The sequence below is a fragment of the Alternaria conjuncta genome (assembly GCF_024043145.1).
Source record: "Alternaria conjuncta strain BMP 0040 chromosome Unknown scaffold_23, whole genome shotgun sequence".
NCBI classification, from domain to species: Eukaryota; Fungi; Ascomycota; class Dothideomycetes; order Pleosporales; family Pleosporaceae; genus Alternaria; species Alternaria conjuncta.
The window spans coordinates 326,147-347,756 of record NW_026250112.1 but is presented as its reverse complement, the minus strand read 5'-3'; the positions used below and the strand labels follow the sequence as shown (position 1 = coordinate 347,756).

Here is a 21,610-nt window from a genome sequence, read left to right as displayed (position 1 = left end):
CGGGAACCATGGCCTCTTACATCTTCAACTCCTACATGCAGCTGCTGGCGCTCCTTGCGTAGGCCGGCGAGGCTCGAGGACCGCCTCAAGGCCGCTTTCTCCGCCGCCGAAGGCCCAGCTGCAGCCCGCGGTAAGACCCCCAGTCAACACGACGAAGACACTCACCTTACCCCCATTGACCACAGACAGACTCGATGTCGCAAGCAGCCTCGCAGTTTGGAATTACCCCGCGGCGGAGAACCAACTGCCTACAATCTTCGAGACCTCCGGCCGTCTCCCCCGAACCACGACCCCCGCAGCTCCGATTGAGACTACGAAGCCGGACAGGCAGCGCGACGGGACCCTCTTCTATACCTATCATCACACAGATGGAGCCCTCGAGCCTTACTAGACCGCGCCGGCGAGGGGGTTGAGGGGCTGCCTCGAAGCGCGGAGAGCTCTTCCATCGAGGACAAAGAATCGACGCGGACGAAGAACTCCGCGACCGCCCCTCCAAACGACAGTAGACTTACTCCTACAAGCGGCATCGTATGGATCTGCCTCGGCGATGCATATTACTGCTCCGTTGGTGACTACCTCATACCTGGCGGCGTTGGTGCTACCAGCCGCATACCTTTACCGATGCATCCGCGGAAGCAACGGCGTCGCGAAGAGCCAGAGCCATACGCAGCCTTGCTTCAGGTTGGGCGCAATGCAATCTCGACCAAGGGCATCACTCACCTGATGGCGGCACTTACCATGAAGACAGACAGTTTCAGCGAACCGTCGCATATCCTCAAGCACACAGCGCCGCGTCCGACAAGACAAGGCCTCACATGGCGAGACCGCTCCGCTATACCCGTGGCTGGGATACTTCACACCTTACGGATTTGCGCGACGGCAGACCGGCGACAACGAACAGGCATAGCCACGAACAACTCTTCATACATCCGGATGGACCACGATGCTGCTTCGCACCACAACATGCGGGCGTAGGCTACGATACAAGGGGCGCAACATGTCGGGCTCTCGGCGTGGACGGCTCCTCAGACGACGGAAGGATCAACGCTTGCGCAATGCAAGCACGACAGGGAGGCAAGAGTTGGGTTCATATGTGCTCTTTCATACGGGTGTATCTTCTCCAAGTTGCAGGAAGCGACTCAGTGGAGTGTCCAGGGTTGTTGTACCAATACCGGCCAACTCTTACAACTTTGGTTGTCATCCCGACTCTTCAGACAACGCATGAGCCGTCTTGTCAGGCCAGATTGTGAGAGTCAAGCTTCAACGCCTGAATAGTTCAGGTACAGGCAAGAGCTGCCTCAGTCGCTTCGCCGCAGTCACGACTCGATCGTCATCGCTGTGTTCGCTCATCATCACGAAGTTCATTGAGGTCCAAACATTCTGCAACTTCATGCCGACTAGCGCAGCCTGAAGTCTTATTCGACTGTCTCGCGGAAGGCTGGAGTCCTCAAAATCCAAGCTCTTGATAACACCATGATGCACTTTCATCTGGAGGCCAATGTCGTCCTTGGGGTCGAGCACGAGGCTAAAGGCTGGTGTTTGCGACCACATCCAATCATCAGTCTACGGACGTTAGCAACGACAGCGAAAAAATCGAGGGCTACGTAAGTACCTGTAGCTCGTCGTATCCCTTCTGGATATCGGGGATGTTCAAGTGCTCTTCGCCGACAGTTTGCACGATGCTTGGAGCTCCCAGCTCAGCATACATTGACGCAAACTCCTCTTGCAGACGTTCCTGGAATGTCGACACGTCGAGACCGATGTTGGACACAGGCGAGCTGACACTCTCGACACCCTGGGCTTGTATGACGCTCTTCGCGGGAGATCGCAAGTAGTGGGGTATGATGTGCAGGTTCGGCGAGCTCAGCAGTGTCGTCGCATGGTGCAAGGCGCGTTGGCGTGTCAGCTTGTATGCTGAGCCGGAGACCTTCAGCGGCCGTGATCCGCCTTCGTCGGTGGTGTAGGGCGTGCGATGCGTGTCCTGGGGGTCGGCCATGTGCCTCTCGTGCCCTTGGTCGAGAACGATGTCGTGTCGCTCGTTGACTCTGGCGCGCTCGATGCCCAGCTTGCGCAAGGCGCGAACGACCATCTCGGCGTGCAAGTCGCGTGTGAAGTCGCCGCGGGGACATGTGATGCTCCAATTGAGGTTGCCCTCATCATGGAAGACGGTACCTCCGCCGGAGCGGCGGCGTACAAGGTCTACAGTACCGATGCCCGGGGGCTCGCTGTCTTTGGCGTCGTGGGCTCCGCGGGCGGCGTCGAGGATGTCCAGATTGACCTCCGTCCACGGGTTCTGGTTTCGCCCAATGACGACGCACGGCCTGTTCACATAGAGAAACAGAACTGTGCTGTCGGCGGGGCTCTTGCGCAGGATGTGGTCTTCGATGGAGAGGTTGAGGTACGGGTCGCTGCTGCGGGACACGTAGGTCTGCAGCTTGTTGGCGGGGTCGGCGAGCTTCTCCGTGAAGGTCGAGTATTGTCGAACCGTATCCCATGTCGTATATGGTATCGCTGAGCTTCTCCAAGACCTACGGAGGGCGTCTTGTCGTCCGGGAAGGAGTGTGTCATTCGGGGCAAACACCGTCCAGCCTGTCGAAAGCGTGCGGAAGCTGCGAGGAGCCGCAAACGGATTGCGACTCGTGCATTCATGTCGTGAGTAGACGCGCTGAGCATGCGATATGCTCAGACCCCTCGATGGCGCCATGACGATGGGGTCGATGTTGGTGTTGCGGACATGAAGTTGGCGAGGCGTTGAAGCCGCCAAAGGCCCCACGGCATGCCCGAACTAGCAAGCACCGCCGAATGGCCCCGTTCTTCCCAACGTCAAACCTCAAGGCGGCGATGGCAGTCTCTGCTACCACCACCTCCTGGGTGTCTAGAAAGGCCAACGCATCCTTTGCCGTCATTTCCATCATTGATGGGGAGGTCTCTACTGCTAGACATCTGGTCTTGCCCGTTTTGCCCCTGATACCCCCGCATCGCGGGCTGGACACAGGTTCCATGGATATCATTCATGGCCACATTATCTCCTGCACTAAGGATGGCATCGCTCTTGCAGCTCTTGCATACCAACCTTCATCTTCTCCGGATCCCCTGGCGTCCCTGATGCGCTGCCATAGGTCGGGTCATTTCTTTCATTCCTACGTCTCTCGTGAATGTTTCCCTTTGTCACTTCCAGCACGATGCAACTCCTTATTCATGTCACCTTTCCATTCTACCTGTTCATCTCAAGTCTCGTCTCCTTTTCGACCCGACATGTTAAGGCGCCGCATTCTTTGACGATCGTCGTCACCACGGTACCGCCCCCGCTCTGGCTTGCGCCCTCACCACAAGGGCCCACACCACCATCACCGCCAGCTTCACCAAGGCAACATTCAACACCAGGATCATGTCGATTTTTCCCAAATTCTGATCCTCTTCTCGGGGATGCAAGTATCGTCGACTAGAGATATAAAGGGACCTGGAGTCGTATTCTTCCATCAAGTCATCCAGATCAAATAGCCCGGCGGTCAATCGCACTCTCACCTCAAGAGGGATACAAAAGCTAACGAGTTCGAATAGTATCACTACCTGCGATCCTTTCTTGCTTTATTCCTTTTCCTGCGATTTCCTGCGGCCGCTATAGGGCTTATTCATTTCCTTAGAAAATTACAAAACCCTATCTGGCTCGCCTCGGCGGCTCTTGGCTGCGTACCACACACACGGCTTGGTAAGTCCAACATCCCCTTCAGATTGATCGCTTCGGCTGTTCGATCTGGATGACTTGATCTTCTTTTTTTGCTAATGTGTTATCCAGAATGTGACATAGCCTTGCAGTATGGTTGGTAGTAGAGTTTCAACATGCTTCAGAGCCCTTCACCAGCTCATATCTTCGCATTGCCTTCTATCATGCAGCATCCTCGCTGCAATAAGTCTTTTTGCGCAGAAGGTATTTACACGCTGTTGGAGCAACACGCATACGCAGCCTGCCAAAGCATAATGCTGTTGTCCCCCCGCAAAAGGAGCAAACGCGTCATCACCGCACAACAACAAAACCTCCGCTCCTACCTACACGCCGCGCAACTGCTGGGAGCCCTTCCCTCTCCTCGCCATCAAGTGCAGCCCGAATCTTTTAGAGAAGGGGAACCAGAAGTCCCTTCGCTACATAACCCCCGTATCCCAGCCACCATCCCATCAAAGTCCAAGAAAATAGCGTAGTGGTCCACTCCACTCCCTCCAACACCGCTCAACTCGCTCGTGTTCGAATCACGCTAACGACATCTTACCAGCTCCCCCACCGGCCTAACCTCACCGGTCTTTGGATTTCGGGGCCTATCCCCGGTCACAGAAGTGTGATGCTAACCAGCGACAGAGTACGCTAACTTGCAGTGGAGGAATCGGGGGACATCACGACGTAAGTTACTATCTTCTTCTTCAACACATAACACAACACTACGCTATTTGAGATGGACATTCTTTTTTTGCTGTTGGGAGGGTCTTATCTTTTGCATATCGCAGCGGCGGCGGCGGTCTAAGCTGCATGGGTAAGAATATGCTCCCTTCTCCTGCTAGGTCTGAGTGAAGACGACAATAGCAGAGAAGGCTTTGCTAGTCGGTGAGGCGCGTGCTTCATCTCATCTTTTTTGCAATATTGTTGTCTTAGCGAGTCGCAAATTCCTCCTCTCCCTCACCCTCTCCACCACCTACATCCCCTCCACACCAGCGACAGCACCAGCACCCACCACACCATCTTGCCTACATCACCCTGCCGTCGCGCACACCCGTCTCCCCCAAGCCACCCACAAACCTACATACCACCACCGCCGCTCCTCTCCCCATCCCCGCGACTCACCCCACCACCTACATACCCCCCACACCACCTCCATCCGCCTCGCACCACCCAGCCAGGCGACCATGGACCCCAACGCGGTCCTCACGAACACGTCGGTGACGTCGACGACGGCGACAACCCAGGCCGGCAACACCACACAGAATGTGGCGGTGGTCCAGAGCGCGGCGACTACAACACAGATTGTAGAGACGGTCGAGGTCATCACGGTCACGCATACGACTACAAAGGTCACCAAGGTCATGACTACAACGATGAGATAGCGCTGTAGCTATCGGGGTGGTTGGTGGAGGTACGTTTTGGGGGTTTGGAAAGTAGATGTATTCATTATATACAACTACTGAAATGGAGTTTGAGGAGTTGAGTCGGCGACGTCGGCTGCAGGAGGGTCTTGTTTGGTAGCAACAGCGGCCAATTGGTCGACTGTAGCTTGTGTCGCGTCGGTTGTGGTTGGTAGAGGGACGGGTGGGGTAGAGGTTGTGTTTGTTGAGGGCGTTCTTGCGTGGTGGCCTTCATCTTCTTCATCACGGTCTATCGACTCCTCCCATTCCACGTCATCTTCTGCTGAGCTGGACGCGTTTGCGCCTTCGGGTTTGCGGGCATGATAGAAGAATCTGAGTAATTAGCAAAGCCCGCTTCATGATGGTGACTGGACGGACTACTTACACATCAGCGTAGAAATGCCGGTCTTTCCTCTTGGCCTCCGCTCTGCATTCTGAGAGAAAGACTTCCACTTCCTCCCTCGACCACTTCAGCACGCGCGTGAAGAGCCCTAGTGAACTACTCGGTAGCCAGTCCATCAGATCTTCATACACGAAGCGACCTAGGAGCTTGAATCTCGCGCCTTTTGCCCACTTCCCTACAGGCCACTTGTAGTTCTTGTAGTTGATACTTTTGAAGCCGGCATTACGAATCTGCGGTGTGAAGTGTCTTGGACTGGTGCCATCGAGACCAATCTTCTTTGCGGCGTCGAGAAAGTACTCTGACCAGCGAATTAGAGGTGAGTTCTCAGCAGTCACATCCGGATCCATGCATCTGATGGGAAAGGCAAGGTCTTGGCATTCGAGGTAGCCTCCTGGCTTGAGGTTGGCGTACGCCTGCGCGAAGAAACGGTCCCAGTCTTTGATGGCTGCGACCATGGCCCGCGTATGGATGTAGTCGAATTGATCATGGAAGATCCAGTCTTGCTCGCAGTCATCGATTAGGAATTCACAGTTTGGAGGCACTTGAGCGGGTTGTATGGGACTCAGATCCGTGCCAAGGACGCGAGCGGACGGATGCTCATCAGCGAACTCAATAGACCAGATGCCAGTTCCACATCCCACGTCGAGCACATTTTGCACATCTTTGGGGATTGGCGCTCGATAAAGTTTGCCGTCGAGTGTGAGTCTGAAGGCGTGGTGCTGTAGATCCAATCGGTCCGCTTCCACCTAGTGTCGGCATCAGCAACAGCAATGCTACTCCCACCGATAGTTGCACACCTCATCATTGGGCACCGGATACTGTCCCTCGGCATACGCATGATACCGTCTGCCGTTCTCGTAGCGAAAGTTGAATACCGAAGACGTCGCCGACATGGTGTAAGACGACTGATTGTCACCGTAGGCAGAATCACCAAAGTTGGAGTCGCGCTCGTCGCTCTGCCCTTCTGTATCTTCACTCTATTGTGACAGCTGTCAGTCGGGCGAGCTAATACAGCCAAGGTTTGGAACAGGGAACGCACGTCGATTTCGAGCGACGGACCGGAGCTGCTAGCCCCTTCAGCAGTAGAATCATCAAGGGCGCTCCCGTTAGTGTCTGTCGAGCTGCTCGAGGCTGACATGTTGTTTTTGTCTTTTCTGGGGTGGAGAGGGGCAACGGCGGAGCGGTCATACTGGTGGCCTTGGGCTTCCCTAACGGCGCTTTAGATGGATTGTGCGGTATCCAGCTCATTGGTAACCCAAGCGCAGACGATCAATTGCTGCGTTGTTAGGTTCGCGTTTTTCAGGCGCCCCGGCCAATCGCATCCGGTGGATGTGTCGTCGGACGGAAGTTCCCAGGCCTTGCCATGTGCCGCGTCTTATTCATGGATTATCTTGCAGGAATGGCACGTGGGATGGCGTGCATATTCCTTGGAGTTACCCCGTCGGAGTTGGCGAAGGCGGTGTCGGCGTACCCCGAGCGTATAATGGCCGCGCTATCCATACATGCCTCCGACGACCAACATCCGCGAGAGTGTTCTGGGGACTTTGAGTGTTTAGTTGATTGCATGCGCAAACATGTGATCGAATTCCGCTGCAATCTGCTGCGGCCAGATACGACTGTAGCATCGGACATGAGCCTTGAGCGGTGGGTGTGGTGCAGGACGGGCTGCCGGGCGTAATCCCCGTGTTGGTGGCCGGCTGCGATTAGCCGACGTCGTCAGTGGCTGCTGCATGTCGCATCGAGCCGAATCCAGCATGTGACGATGGCTCCTATGTTGAAGATGGTGTTTTTGGAGACACAAACATCAGTATGGTGAGGTTTGTAGTTGGAAGACAGCAGATTGCCGTCGTATCAGCGCCAAGAAGTCGCGCTCGCGTCTCCACCCGCAAGGGGCGCCGATCAACGGCGGCCCTTCAACCGCTGCAAGAGCGTTAGGCATTTCCCGTCGCTAATCGACTTCGCATTGTCGCTATTGCATCAAACCACCAGGTTCCAGGAAGATAAATCGCCGTAGCGTGGGTCGCGGCTTCCCGCTCTGAGCTCGTACAGGTCGCGCTGCATCGCGGATTCTCAACACGACATCCGAGACGCGTCTTCCTCGGCATCCGGGTCGGTCTGCGCGGACTCTGCCTGCCACTCCACAACTCACTCCGCCGACAGCTGTATTCAATTCATCCCTCGCTATCCGATCGGATCGCGACTAGTCTAATTGGAGTTGGGGTTGCGCCTGCCTACGCGTCTTCACGTCACCAACCCGGCACTTGCCATGTCGCAACATCATCAAAACAGCTGGCGCCCTCGGCAACAGAACCGCGACTACAGAGCGCCCAAAGTGAGCAAGTGGCTGGATGAGAAACAGAAGGACGACGATCAGATAGCTCCAGATGGCGTTTGCGGATCCGCCAGCCATCTCGAACGATGGGCTCTGATGACAGCGGACATGCCAGAGCAGCCTCCTAAGCGTGCCAAAGCGCGAGACATGGAGGAAGAAATCCGCGATCGCATCCACCGAAGATATCAGGGTCCGAAGCACCTTCCACCAGCGACTTCCCAGGACGACCCTGAGCCCATGGATGATCGCATGGTGATCGATCTCACAGGCGATGATGACGTACAGCCCCAAGCCCTCGTACCCAAAACAACCACAAAGCGTCCTCGCTCACCATCTCCGGTTCCCGACACACCGCGCGTCAATCTCAGTAGTGTAAGCTATGTCCAGACCGTCAAACGCCGTCGGTCAAGATCACCATCGCCCAAGAGATCTGCTTACTCTGCGTTCAGCGCTCGAACATACGGTACAAAGCCGATGAGCATAGCAGAGTCTGATGAGGATTATGACTATTATCAGTCGAGTGAGTGGAGCTTTCCGAGTAGTGAGGATGAAGATGAGGAGATGGAATGATGGGTTTGGATGAAGCGCGCAGAATATGATCACGAGCAAGCCGTTCAGCAGCCGATGGGTGGATGAAGGTACGAGGGAGGGGCTTCGAGCGGCGTTGCGCCGAAGTGGATTGGATCAAGCAGTGAGTCTCATCCACACTGACCATGTCCAACATAGCATCACCGCTAAACCTCAATGTTGTCCGAATGCAGATTCAACAACACGTGTACATTAGACTTTAAGAATTCTACCAGGCCGTCGTGCCAATATGTACTGGGTCGCAGTGCGTGAGTATTGCTGCTCGAGCTGACAAATTAACAAATAGACATTAGATTCCTCCATATCTCCTTCACTTCCTGCTCAGCCCTGGAAGCTGCGAGGCGCTGTTGAAATGGATCTTGCCTTAGTCGCGTTCGCGCTCAAGGTCGAGACCCCTCCCACAGGTCCAACACCTGGCAATGGCCGGAAGGCAGCCTCATCGGGCCAGTTACCCAGGGAAGCCGGGTCGCCACCAATACGAACCCACTTCGCATGCGAGGGCGTAGGTCCATCCAGAACAAACATCCTGTACCAGCCTACAGGAGCGATGTATGGCCCCTTCGGCGCCTTGACGGTGCATGATCGGCCTGAGCAAGACACGCTTGGGAACAAGATGCGTGCGCCCATCGAACTTCCATGGGTACTGGACTCGGAACCAAGCAGCGAGACCTTGATCGCGCCACCGGAAGACGAAGTCACAGTGAACGAGTAGTCTGCCTCCCAGATCCAGTCGACTTGTGGCAAGTCGAAGGTGGGCTGCGCTGCGCCGGAAAGCAGATAAGGTGGAAGGAAGACCTCCAGACGGTGCTCCTGAGGATGCTTACCCTGATCTTGGGGATCGGAGCCTGAAACAAGCACTCTTCCGTCATCCATGATGACAGCCTCGGAGTGGTACATACGTGCGATGGTAGTGTTGGCCATGACGCTCATTCGCTTGCCTCGCGGTTTCCTGGAATCGTACAAGACAGCGTTCAAGTTCGCCTGGTCTGCAAGACCAAAGCCTGCCTGTCCAATCTCGGCTCCGTTCAAAATTAGATAAGTGCCGTCTGGTAGTGTTGCCATGCAGGATATGACACGTCGAGAAGGCATGCGCTCGAGACTCCATTGAGCATTGGCAGTATCTGGTTCGATGCTGACGCAGTTGTCAAGTCCCACGTTTGGCTGAGCTGATGCGCCACCGCAAATGAGGACCTCCAATGGCGCACTGTAAGGGTAGTACTGCGGAAGGAGGACTTGAGTACCTTCGAAGGGGTATGTTCGGCCTCCTGTGGCATCGTTGACGGCAGCAGGTACCTTTGGCAGGATCTTGACTGTGTCTAGGCTGCGTTCATCAAGGATGCGTGCTTCGTTGTAGTACTGGATGAAGATACCACCGGATGGCAGCACCACCAGGAACGGGTACAGATTGTATGGGTCGGTGTCTCTTAGGTACTGCGCTTCATACACAGGTCCGACCGTGGGCAAGATCTCCATGTTTGGCACTGGCGGGCCGTTCGAGCCATCTTGTCCGCCGACGATGAGCATCGATCCATTAGCCATGACCATCCCTGTCGGGTACCAGCGACCTCTTTGGAGCTTGACCGTGTTGACATCCTCTTGCCAGTTGTTGGTACCATTGACACCGGCCGAACCGTCTGGCCAGTAGATGCGGACGCCGAACAGGGAATCTGTTGACCATCCACCGATGTTGATCTGTCGTCCGGCACGATCCGGTAGGGTCAGACCTGCAGCACAGAAGATGTCCGTCTTGATGCCGGTTAGCTCACGGAAGGCGTGGAAGATGTCGCCACCAATCGAAGGATCGAACTCGTATGCACCAGTGGTGTTTGGCTCGCCTGTTCCGTGCTTCTCAAGGAAGGAAACCTTGCCGTTGACACCAGGCTGCGCAATCAGAGGAATGATGGGTCCGCCGACCAGGAACTCATAGCGTCCCGCTGCGGTGCCTTTAGGGTACTCCCAGACGTACAATGGGTCGCCTTCCCACTTGTACCAGCTGAGTCGATTACCTGCGCCACATAGCGCCTCTGGGTCTCCTGGGCAAGCAATGCTACATTCAGACTCTGGGGCGGGCTTCGATCCAATCTTCTCGATACCATCAAGGTCACCGCAGTAGCACTCTTCTCCGTACTCCATTCCGGCGGCCATGTAGCCGAAGGCTTGGCATCGGCTCAGACACCACTCTGGTGAGTTACCAGTTTGGTTCAACAGCTTGTGCGGGAAGACTTGGTTGCCGATGTCGGTGATACATCCCTGGTATTGCCAGTCGCTTACATTCTGGGTGGGAGTTGGTACTTTGACGACCTTCAATGGATCTTGGCTTGAGTAGATGCTCATTCGATTAGGACCTCCACATGTCTCGGCTTGGTTACCGGCACACTTGGTGTTGCACTCTGACTCGGAGGAAGCAGGCTTGCCGCCCATTCTCACCTACATGAGTTAGTACTAGAAGACATTGGAAATTTGGGATATACTAACAGCATTGTCACAGAAGCATTGGTAGCTGTACTCCATGGCTGCAATTTCATAACCAGCTTTCGCGCATATACTGGTGCATGACGCAACGGTCATCTTCTGATCATCGGGTTGTTGGTAGTTGACGATGCGGAATCCGGGCCCATCGACATAGCAGCCTTTGTACTCGAAGCCTTCCGGGAGCCCAGTTGCAATAGGCGCTGCGCTGGATGCTCCAGTAGCAGATGATGTTGCAGAAGCGGTTGGTGTAGCTGTGGCCGAGGTGGAGGATTCACCACCGGTGTAGAAACGGAAGAATGTCAAACGATCGGGGCCGCCGCACATCTCTGTCTGGTTGCCATTGCATGCCATGTTGCACCCCTTCTCGCCGTCAGGTGCAGGACCGCCATTGGCTCGAATCTGGTTGTCACAGAAACACTCGCCGGCATACTCAGTACCAGCCAGAACAAAACCTCCAGCTCGGCATGCAGCCTTGCATTTGTCGTTGGTCATACCACCGGTCACTCCCATTCCCACGGAGAGCGACCGGCCACCGACGTTATCCGTGTAACATCCTTCCGGATACCATCCTCTCTTCGGTTCCGGAGTTGTGGTATTGCTAGGGAGTTCGGGCGCCGCAGAACTCTGCGCGCTAGCGGAGCAAACCAGGGACAGTACCAGGAGATGCAGGCTAAATGGCAGCCGCCGCAGGGCATAAAGTTGCGCCATGTGTGGCGCAATGGGAAAGTGTCAAACGAGCGACAAAAGTATATTGAATCGACAAAAGTTCCGAGTGCAAGAAAGGAGCACCGGCTGTTTAACAACACCCTGGGTATCGTATTCGCATCCCAGGCAAGACCATGTATATAAGCGTCTAGTATTCCTAACACCTCGACCGCCTCCCAGCCCATGCCCTAACCGCGCCTGATCACACCGACGCCCACATCGCAGCCGCATTGTCTTCCAAGTCCGGTAGGTACATTGGCGACAGCCGGGGCTGCATGCGTACGGCGCCTCTTTGTCTGCACGTGTCAGCACGCGAGCTGCAACATTCCAATAGTCGACATGTAGACATTGCGGCTGACAGGCAAGAAAAAAAAACAGGTCCAACATACGGCACCGCTATCAAGTTAGTCCTCGCTTAGGCAGGTGTCCCGCTGCTTGGTATTACCGGATAAGTAAAGGCTCTTATCACGACCCAATCAGCACACGCATTACACACGCAGCGTTAATCTATTTCCTCAGCAATTCTCCTATTGAATTTCGTTTAAATCGGGCGCCATGCTTGCTGGCGGCCTTGCGAACTAGTCCGTGCGAGAAAACGAGGAAAGGAGGGTCTAACAGCCATGTCGCCCGTTGCAACATGGCCCGTCGTTGGCCGACCGTGTCGCTGGGCGAAGAGCACATGGCGCGCCTAAACCAGCGGGACGATACGGAGAGAGGTCCGTAGCCCTACACACCCCCCGATCCTAGCCTCACGATGCAGCGATGTGCGATACGAGCCCGGGGATGAGTGCGCGCTAAGAATAGTGCTCCGTACATGACACCAGGCTGCTTTGCCGCTCTTATGCCGCGCCTACACTACAACACCGTATCAGTATTATTGTGTTCTGGTCTAGCTGCAGCAACCTCGCACAATGGCCTTGTTACATCGTCGACATTGTTATACGTGCTCTTGTACCCTGGAACAACGTGTTCGCAGCCAATGCGACAGTATTGCTCGTCCAAGCTACGGTACTACTCTCTAGTCTGCCGCAATGCCACAAGAACTGCCAAGCTCAATCACACGATATCCGCCCCCAAGCTTCCCGTTCGTAAGATGAAGCAACTCCAAAGTGGCGCCCCATGGCTGATCGACCCCGGGCCGTGTGGGGAACCCAAGAAAATCCTGCGAACAAGATATGCTGCCGTCGCCCGAGCCTAGCCAGATTCTCACCTTGTTAGTTCAAGTATCGACACCGGTGTGGTGTGGGTTCGACGGCAGTCTGGCCCAAGTCTTGTGTGGGGACTGGGTGAAGTGGAGATTTCGACAACGACAACCTTGGAAGTAAAGTGTGCACTTGCTGCTTCCTGTCGCCCTGCAAGCCACCATGTACCTAGTTGTCAGCCTTGTGGTGGGATGCGTGGCATGTGATGGTAAAAGCTGAGTCATGCGCGCTTGTATGTCACTTACAAGGCGGTGTTGGCATGAGTGGGGTGTTGCTTCTATCGCGACCTAAGCTGCGAAGAGGAGGTGGGATGTATGCAACATGTCCACTTTGATGTATTGGCATTTCGTATCTGCAGACATGTAGTCGGAGCGGGATGGAGCGATAGTTGGTAGTAGGTCCGAAGCAGGATAGCTTACATACTCAGATACTGAGGTCTGTTTGGGCTGGAAGAGACGAATTAGTGGTGGACGCAGCCCATAGTATCTCCGACAGTCCTCATTCGAAGGTTGCGGGACCATTGCATCTATTCCAGCCCGAGCTGAACTCAATACTTCAGTTGGCTGACTGCAGAGAATCAATACATGTGCTGCCGTACCCTTGGCATATATTGGACCATGTAGATCTAGATTAGGAAACTTGCAAATCTGAGGGTGTAGACAGGACTGGTGAACTGGTGTATCGACAGCTGAAGCAACCGCAAGTTCGTGCGAGCTGGCTTTGCTGTCGCTAGCTATTGGTATCTTGGTGTAGACGAGATATTGGCTGACTTCTGCGGCGCCATCGTAGTGTATTGGATGCTCACCTCAGGTGGACTATCGCTGGCAAGCCGAGGGCAGAGGATTCGCGAACTTCATCCTTCGCCACGAAATCCATTTTCCTCGCCGACCTTGATACTCGGTTACTGCAGCCGAATATGTTGTAGCGCATTGGTGTGACGATGTAGCTCTAGCTGAAGGCTGTGCAAGAGATGAGGGGCAGATGCGGAAGATAGACTAGAGCGGCCCGCGTAAGAGTCTACTAGACTGGAAGTACTACGACTAGGCGTGGTAGTCAGCTGCCATGAACTGATCCCCAGTCGGAGATGTCGTTTAAGTTGTTAGCCACTTGCTAGCAGTCTCGGAGATAGAAGGCGCATCTTGGACGATGCCGTCAAGCGTAGCCACTTCCCCTGCTGCGTGTCACCTAGTCCCGATGCGGTTAGCGACCGCGGGGTAAATGCTCAGGTCCGCAGTCCAGGGTCCTTCAGCTGCCCAGCCTTGGAGCAGATCATCTTGCACGACTGAAGCCAAGAGAAATAACCCAGATCGCGCATCATCAGCTGTAGATCCCATGGCTTCGCTGCCGCCTGTACGCGCCTGCATCTTCGATGTAGACGGCACGCTCATCAACTCAGAAGACATCTACACAGATATCTACAACAACATACTGCGCGAGTACGGAAGACCAGATTATCCATGGGCTATCAAGGCGACGCAGCAAAGCAGAGGCACAAAGGTCTGTGTTTTCCAGCCCTATGATTCTGTATTGTCGTGCTAATGCTTAGGGCAGGGTACCAAGCGCTTACTAGACTGGGCACAGGTACCCCTCACGCCGGCTGAATGGTCTGCGAAGGAGAGAGGGTTTACACATCTCTTCGAGAACAGTAAGGTGCTTCCAGGTGTTGAAACTCTCCTCTCAACCCTGAAAGCGAAGACATCACCGCCTGTGCTGCTTTCGTTAGCTAGTTCAGCTGGGCAACAGAAGTTTGCACTAAAGACATCGCATATACCCGCTATCAATGCGGCGTTTGATGATCCAGCCTTCCACGTCTTCGGCGATGATCCGGAGATGTCTGATAGCAAGAAGAAGCCAGAGCCTGATATCTTTCTCCTCGCTTTGAAGAGGTTGAACGCGGCTGAGACAGCACGCGGTGAGCGCACATTGAAGCCTGCAGAGTGCTTAGTGTTTGAGGACTCAATAGCAGGTGTGGAGGCAGCGAGAAGGGCGGGTATGCGAGTCGTTTGGGTGCCACATCCCGGGCTTGCTGAGGTTTGCAAAGGGCGGGAAATGGATGTTCTCATGGGAAGGACGGAGGAAGATGGCATCGTGCCTGAATATGGAACGCCAGTAGAGGGAGATGCGAAGAGTCCATTTGTCACGGAAGAAGGCCGATTTATGTCGGATGATGGTATGGCGGAGCTGAGGGTTAGTCTCGATGAATTTCCGTATGCTGCGTATGGTATCAATGTAGCAAGATGAGTTAGAGGCGATCGCTTTCGTGCGCATCTACAGACATGGCGAGGCATGGTTACTTTACTTCAGGGAAACCATGCAACGCTCGTATCAATACTCGTGTGATCATATAATTTGTGCAAATGTTTGTTATTGTTAAGTGGACTGATCATCAGAAGGCGGGCAACGAAGTAAAGGGGTCTGCTTAGTCAGCATTGGAAGCTACACAGTAGCCCCGCCGGGCAGAGAATTGCCGACGGTTTGTCGCAGCCCGTGGACTGTCGGCCGTCAGCCATCATCCATTCCAAGATTCTCATCAAATGCAACAACGTGCTGTTATCATGCGCTCACGTTTATCTTGATGCGACTGACTGCCTCACAATCAATACCTCCCAGCAAACGAAACGCGTATTAACGAGCTTGCGAGTGCACGGCAAGATGTTCGTCAAAGTAGCAGCCTCCCAAAGCCTCATCCTCTTTCTGCGCACCAGCCTCCACATCATCGCTATTTTCGTCAACTGTCGTGCTTCAATAATTCTGCAGCACCTTGCCGACCGTATCTTGTTCCGAGAGCTTCTCCATCGTGGCTTGCAGATCGTCCGGGCAGAAGAGCTGACATAGGGTACTCATATCATCGAACACGACTTGGCGCTGCTGTGACTCGGGGACATACATCGCATTGCCGATGTTGAAAGTTAACGAATACAGACGATTACGCGCATCCCAATCTTCGACAGGCTCGGACACTGGAAAGTGGCATTTGTAGTTGTCGATATACGCCTTCCCACTCACGCGGTGGCGCGGTGCTCTCCAGTTGCCAATATCGTACTCGTTGTGCCCGTAGAAGGAAGCCACATCGAAAACGAAAGCCTCGCCAGTCTTGGCGTCGATCGCCGTGTTACCGTCCCAGCAATCGCCGTGGATTAGGCACGGCTTCAGGATCCGGCCTTCTTCTTGGAGAGGTAACAAAAGACGTGGCACCACCTTTCGAAGCGTAAGATCGCACATGGCATCGAAAGCTGGCCAATTGAGGACTGGCTTTGCCAGATCCATGACATGACCTAGGTGCAGCCTGAACAGGGTACACCAGGAGCCTTCCCATGTATCGACAGCCTGGGTTATTCGCCCATGGCACGTCGAGAGATGGAAGCCGAATTTGCCAGTCGGGGATACAGTTCGTAGATGCATATCCGCTAGTCCTTTGGCCAATCTGACCGGATCTGCAGGCTGTTTGCATCAGCATGTGGACATCCTTGAGAACCGCAATACCCATACCTGCTTTTCTATGTCTCGAAACGCCGCGAGTAAGAAATGGGCCGTTGACCCGTTCTCTTCAATCTCTCCCCAGGCGTAGGGTCGTGGGACAAACGAAGGCGAAATCGCGTAGATTGCTTTGAGCGATTCGTATTCGCTTTCGCACATGCGCCTTCCCACTGATCCCAGAGATACGACCTGGCATTCATTAGCAACAACTTTCTGAGGGATCCTTTGCAAGGAGCCATGCCTTTAGGAAGTAGTTGTCAGTCACTCCCGTAGGCAGTCGCACAACGATCTTGGCGGTTTTGCCCCATAGCGATTTATAGTAGTTGAAGGCGTTAATGACCTCAGTTCCAGCGATGGGAAAAGCTTGTATAAAGTGAGTATGATGCGAAAACTTGTCATGCCAGTATTACCTTCTATAACTTGCTTGTCTACCTTGCAGGATCCACTAACCTGCGGTAGTGTCAGAGAGTCAGTCGGCGTCTCGTCAGTATCTGCACACGGGTCGCTAGTGGTGTTTACAGGCATGATACAGAGCTTTTGCGCGACTGTGTCAGGTATAATGATCCTGTGATGATATGCGGTCAATAGTGGCTAGAGTGATGCGTGTCAGGCGCTGTAGCGTGCAACAACTCTCTGGTGCGGTTTTCGTATGTCTTTCCCGAGACTTCATCGACGAGGACAAAGCTTTGGGGTGCGGGGTTGACGAAAGGGGAAGTCAATCGATCGATTAGATATGTAAGGAGAAGCGCACGTCTGTGGCGCGGTAGAGGGGCAGTCGCGAGCTGATGTACCCCACAAATGAGAAATGCATGAAGTGTCGCAGAGCCAACATCGTTATTCATGTGAAGATGGTCTGCGAATTCCATCGCTCGTCGCTTTCAGTGAAGCTGACTATAGGAAAGCCCAGTCTGTTTACCCTCAGCCTCAGGACACCTTTTGGGCTGTTGCTACGGTTGCCACGTCTGTTAGCCATTGAAGACGAGTGGAAGAGCGGAAGCGTGAGCTGCATTAAACATGATTTTGCGAAAAGCGTCGGATTGATGAAAAATGCTTCGAGTGTGATGTCTGTTGTCACAGTAGGCCGGCGAACTAGAGCCAAGACAATCGCTCCACTTCGACATTCCGAAATCGGAAGTGTCGCTTCCGAAGGTGACGCACCTCGCGAACTCGCATCGCCTCGCCGCTACACATATCACAGTCTACCATCTTGACCCAAAATGTCAACACCGACACTTCTAGAAGGGTTTCATAGTGCAGCTCCCTCCGCTCCATCAACCAAACTTCGGTACGCAGACGTACGCGCCCACCCATTCCCGTGTTGACGCGACTTGGCTGAACCAACACGTCGATGTATCCAGGTCGCCGTAACCGCAACCGCCAAAGAGTTCGCCGGTATCTATCGCGGCAAGCAATATCATGAGCCGGATTTCGATGCCGTGCTAGATCGCGCACTAGCCACCGGAGTAGAGAAAGTCATGCTGACAGGCATGTACGCATCCGACGCGTCTTTCAATCTCGGCATAGCGCGGAAACGACCGGAGCAATGCAGGGTCACAATCGGTGTTCACCCATACCATGCCGTCGAAGCAGACGAAGGCGGAGAAGAATACTACAAGGGCCTGTCCGACAGCATCACGACGACCATGAAACAAGAGCCCCATCTCTTAGCCGCTTTCGGAGAGCTCGGCCTCGACTACGACAAGCTGGCTGAAGCCCCAAAAGACGTTCAGATACGCGTGTTCAAGCGCCAGCTCGATATGATAGTAACCGCAGGTTGGAAGCTACCCCTGTTCCTCCACTGTCGCGCCGCGTTCGAAGATTTCATCGCTATACTCGGACCCTACATGGACCGGCTGCCTTTACGATCGGGCCTAGTCCACTCTTTCGTCGGTACTACAGCGCAGATGCGAACTTTGATAGACATGGGCCTACATGTTAGTGTTAACAATTTCGCTTTCCGAGATCGCGATAGCTTGGATATGACCAGGCATGTGCCATTGGATAAGCTCCAGATTGAAACGGATGCCCCTTGGGGTGATATCCAAGCGTCTAGTGAAGTAGCTAAAGCGTATTTGAAGAATGCGACGAAGTGGTCTTGGGGGAGCAAGAAGAAGGATAAGTTCAGTATGGGTGATATGGTGAAGGAGAGGAATGAGAGTTGCAATGTGGAGAAGGTGGCGTTGGTTGTTGCGGGGATTAAGGGTGTTGGTGTTGAGGAGGTTGCGGAGAGGGCGTGGGGGAACAGTGTGGATATGTTCTTTTCGCGTTAGGAAAAGCGTATTCTTCACTCCAATTTCCACGTCTCGACGGCATTGGATGAAGGGTTTCGATGAAATGCGATGGTAAGAACCTAAAACAATAAAGCCTTGACATTCCCGCCCGACTATGAATCCTTTACTTCGTGCCATTCGTGCCATTTGCACCGTTCCCATTTGTCGCCGACCCATTCGTCAGTCCCCCATTCGTCCTAATCCCATTCGACTTCGTCCCATTCACCGCAGTCTTCTTCGCCCTCGGTACCTCAACAAGCACCTTATACGTCTTCCCAGCCGTAACATTCTTGACAACGCATCCCTCGACCTCCTCCCCATCAACCACAACCTTGACATCCTTAACATCCCCCCTCTTAATCTGAACATCAAACACTGCACCCCTAAACTCCCTCCTCACCTTCATCTCCTCCCAATCACTCGGCATCTTCGGCGCAATCTTCAGACCCTCCCTTACACCCCTCAACCCACACAGCCCCTCAATGAAACACCTATACACCCAACTCACAGTCCCAGTATTGAACAACTGACTCGAGCGACCAGCCGTGCGGTCCAGATGCTTAATCCCATACCCACCACGGTAGTAGTTAGGAATGAAAATAGGGAGTTGGCCCCGACGAACCAGATCCTCTTCATCAGGACCGGGTATCATAGCGCGGAGCGTAGCGTACGCGCGGTCCACTTCATCGATGCCGTAAAGGGCCCAGGCGTAAAAGGCAGCAGCGTGGTTGTACACGGAGCCGTTCTCGCCTTGACCCGGGTACTTCTGCGTTACGCGACCGACGTCTTCGCGCATGGCGGTGAAGGGCGGGCCGAACATGACGACGCCGTAGGGCGTTGTGAGTTGCTCGTCGACCTGGGGCAGGATTTTGGAGATTTGCTCTGAGGAGGCTGCGCCGCCGAGGATGGACCAGGCTTGTGGGTTCAGCCAGATACGACCTTCTTTGTCGTCTTTGATGCCGAAGGTTACGTTGTCGTCTGTGATACCGCGGGCAAACCAGTCGCCGTCCCAGAGGTGCTCGTTAGCCGATTCGTTGACTTGTTCAGCGCCGGTGCGGTATTTCTTCGCGATCTCGGGTTTGTCGGCGTCTTCGCAGATTTGCGCCCATAGATTTACGGCGTAGGCGGTTGCGACGGTGAGCCAGCCTGATACACCGACGCCTTTGGGACCGACCATGTTCATCGGGTCGCACCAGTCGCCCTGCGCGATGTAGGAGAGTCCGCGGTCGTCTCGCGCGTTTGAGGAGAGCAGCCAGTCCATGGCGCGGCTGAAGCGCTCGAAGACTGTGAATGTGTCGCCGTACATGCTGGTCACCTTTTCGTCTAGCAGCGCGTAGTCGCCGGTTTCGCTCAGGTAGATCTCTAGGGCGATGGGTAGCCAGACGCAGTGGTCGGTGTGAGGGATTTGGTTGATGTACTTCAGTACCGCTCCCTTGGCTAAGAGGATACCATCTGGCATGGAGCCGTTCTTCTCCTGCTGACCGACTGCTGTCGTGATGGCTTTGCGCGCTACTTCTGGCTTGATGAAGCTCATGCCCATGTTATCTTGGAGATAGTTTCGCGTTTGCGGATCGGTCGTAAGCCTGTTTACGTCGCCGTGGTAGTACAGTTGTCGGGGTAGCCAGTTGTTAACCAGGTTGTCGAGATCTTTGTCCGGAGTCTCGAGACGTACGCAACCGCTGCCACGCTGGATGTAGTCTTCGTAGTCTTTAGCGGCTTTCGCAAAGGCCATCTTGTTGAGGTATTTCTTGCGCATGTCGAGAATCTCGGCTTCGTCGTATGCAGGACCGAAAAGGAATCTGTACTCTTTGCTTTCGTTCTCGCCTAGATCAGCCCAGTATTGAACAACTGCGGTCGGGGTTTCGTAACGGGCGTCGCTATTCGAAAGCTGAGACTCTCTCAGTGCTGATGGCGCTTGTAGGCCTCCTTCGCCTTCGAAAGCTTCTTGCTTCGCTTCCCATGAGACTGGTGTAGTTTCGCAGAGGAAGTAGGTCTTGTCCTTCAGATACTTCGTCTTCGGGTAATCCTCCGCTTTTTGATACGGAGTCTTACAGCTCCCAACCACGCCCCCAACGTTCGTATTCCACTCCGCCTCTTGGTTCATCCATGACATGTAGCCCAGTGGGAAGTAAGGATAGATACTCAGGTTGCGCTTGCGACCTGAGATGTTGGTCACCTTGATGCTCCAGAGTTCAGCCACATCGTCGGTGGGTAGTAAGAAGGTCATCTCGACACGAATGCCGGACTTCTCCACAAGCCATTTGATGTCGCTTTTGCCTACATCGAAGGTGAAGCGATCCAACTTTGCCCTTACCGGCTCATACGGCGCCGAGAAGATCTCGCCGTTTTCCTCATCCTTGATGTATACGAACCGGCCAGGGTGGTGAGCATAGTAGTTTTGCTCCGGTTGCATAAAGGTCTTCGCTTCGAGGTTGGGCGCGTAGGCATATTTCGCGGGCTCGGGTTGCATGTATTGAGCAGTTGCAAAACCACGACATGTGACCTGAATCATCATACGTTGGTTCCAAAGGAATGCACCCGCTTTGGGCATCTCCGTGGGGCTTGTGAGCTCATAGCGCTCGCCATTTTGGGTAGGTTGTATCATGGTGGGAATGTGAACAAGGATAGTACCTGTGATCTCCGCGGGAAACTTTTATACCACGACGGGATGGTTGGTTATACAGGGACGTGACGGCCGACATGGCTTTAGGAGGCGTAGCTTACTGTGTTTAGTGACACTGCACAAGTCAATTGGAACGCAAGACCAATGCGGAATCAAAACGCGTGACAGGCACAAAGTCTTAGCGTTTCTGCTGATTTAGTCTACAGCGGGAGTGTCAAACTCGATGCTCGTGGACAAGATTGCTAGCAAGGCAAACGAAGGTCGTCGATACTCCTATGAGAAGAAGCAGCAAGAGCGCAAGCTTAGGATGACCTTGAAAACGAAAGTCCGACCAGCGTGCAAATCGTAAAAAGGACGACGAGGGATTTTCGCACGTCAGTCATCTGTTCCTCCATGGTTCATATAAGGTACACAGCACAATAAGCCGCA

The 21,610-nt window shown here is 54.2% G+C and overlaps 8 protein-coding genes across 8 annotated transcripts; 3 read left to right on the top strand and 5 right to left on the bottom strand.

Annotated features, from left to right (window-relative positions):
* Positions 1-1,260: 1,260 nt before the first annotated feature.
* Positions 1,261-2,704, bottom strand: J4E85_010475 (uncharacterized protein; the record flags this gene model as incomplete). The annotated part of the gene is made up of 2 exons (XM_051474684.1): positions 1,261-1,563; positions 1,613-2,704. The coding sequence occupies 2 exons, from the start codon at positions 2,702-2,704 to the stop codon at positions 1,261-1,263; spliced, it is 1,395 nt and encodes a 464-aa protein (XP_051321604.1).
* Positions 2,705-5,165: 2,461 nt separating this feature from the next.
* J4E85_010474 (uncharacterized protein) lies at positions 5,166-6,405 on the bottom strand (the record flags this gene model as incomplete). The annotated part of the gene is made up of 3 exons (XM_051474683.1): positions 5,166-5,442; positions 5,495-6,258; positions 6,310-6,405. 3 exons carry the CDS (start codon positions 6,403-6,405, stop codon positions 5,166-5,168), a joined length of 1,137 nt encoding a protein of 378 aa, XP_051321603.1.
* Positions 6,406-7,778: 1,373 nt separating this feature from the next.
* J4E85_010473 (uncharacterized protein) lies at positions 7,779-8,414 on the top strand (the record flags this gene model as incomplete). The annotated part of the gene is made up of 1 exon (XM_051474682.1): positions 7,779-8,414. The coding sequence occupies one exon, from the start codon at positions 7,779-7,781 to the stop codon at positions 8,412-8,414; it is 636 nt and encodes a 211-aa protein (XP_051321602.1).
* Positions 8,415-8,753: 339 nt separating this feature from the next.
* On the bottom strand, positions 8,754-11,414 carry J4E85_010472 (uncharacterized protein; the record flags this gene model as incomplete). The annotated part of the gene is made up of 2 exons (XM_051474681.1): positions 8,754-10,859; positions 10,908-11,414. 2 exons carry the CDS (start codon positions 11,412-11,414, stop codon positions 8,754-8,756), a joined length of 2,613 nt encoding a protein of 870 aa, XP_051321601.1.
* Positions 11,415-14,143: 2,729 nt separating this feature from the next.
* J4E85_010471 (uncharacterized protein) lies at positions 14,144-15,052 on the top strand (the record flags this gene model as incomplete). The annotated part of the gene is made up of 2 exons (XM_051474680.1): positions 14,144-14,308; positions 14,363-15,052. 2 exons carry the CDS (start codon positions 14,144-14,146, stop codon positions 15,050-15,052), a joined length of 855 nt encoding a protein of 284 aa, XP_051321600.1.
* A 501-nt stretch (positions 15,053-15,553) lies between these two features.
* J4E85_010470 (uncharacterized protein) lies at positions 15,554-16,078 on the bottom strand (the record flags this gene model as incomplete). The annotated part of the gene is made up of 1 exon (XM_051474679.1): positions 15,554-16,078. The coding sequence occupies one exon, from the start codon at positions 16,076-16,078 to the stop codon at positions 15,554-15,556; it is 525 nt and encodes a 174-aa protein (XP_051321599.1).
* A 1,427-nt stretch (positions 16,079-17,505) lies between these two features.
* J4E85_010469 (uncharacterized protein) lies at positions 17,506-18,558 on the top strand (the record flags this gene model as incomplete). The annotated part of the gene is made up of 2 exons (XM_051474678.1): positions 17,506-17,583; positions 17,647-18,558. The coding sequence occupies 2 exons, from the start codon at positions 17,506-17,508 to the stop codon at positions 18,556-18,558; spliced, it is 990 nt and encodes a 329-aa protein (XP_051321598.1).
* Positions 18,559-18,682: 124 nt separating this feature from the next.
* On the bottom strand, positions 18,683-21,163 carry J4E85_010468 (uncharacterized protein; the record flags this gene model as incomplete). The annotated part of the gene is made up of 1 exon (XM_051474677.1): positions 18,683-21,163. The coding sequence occupies one exon, from the start codon at positions 21,161-21,163 to the stop codon at positions 18,683-18,685; it is 2,481 nt and encodes an 826-aa protein (XP_051321597.1).
* Positions 21,164-21,610: the final 447 nt, after the last annotated feature.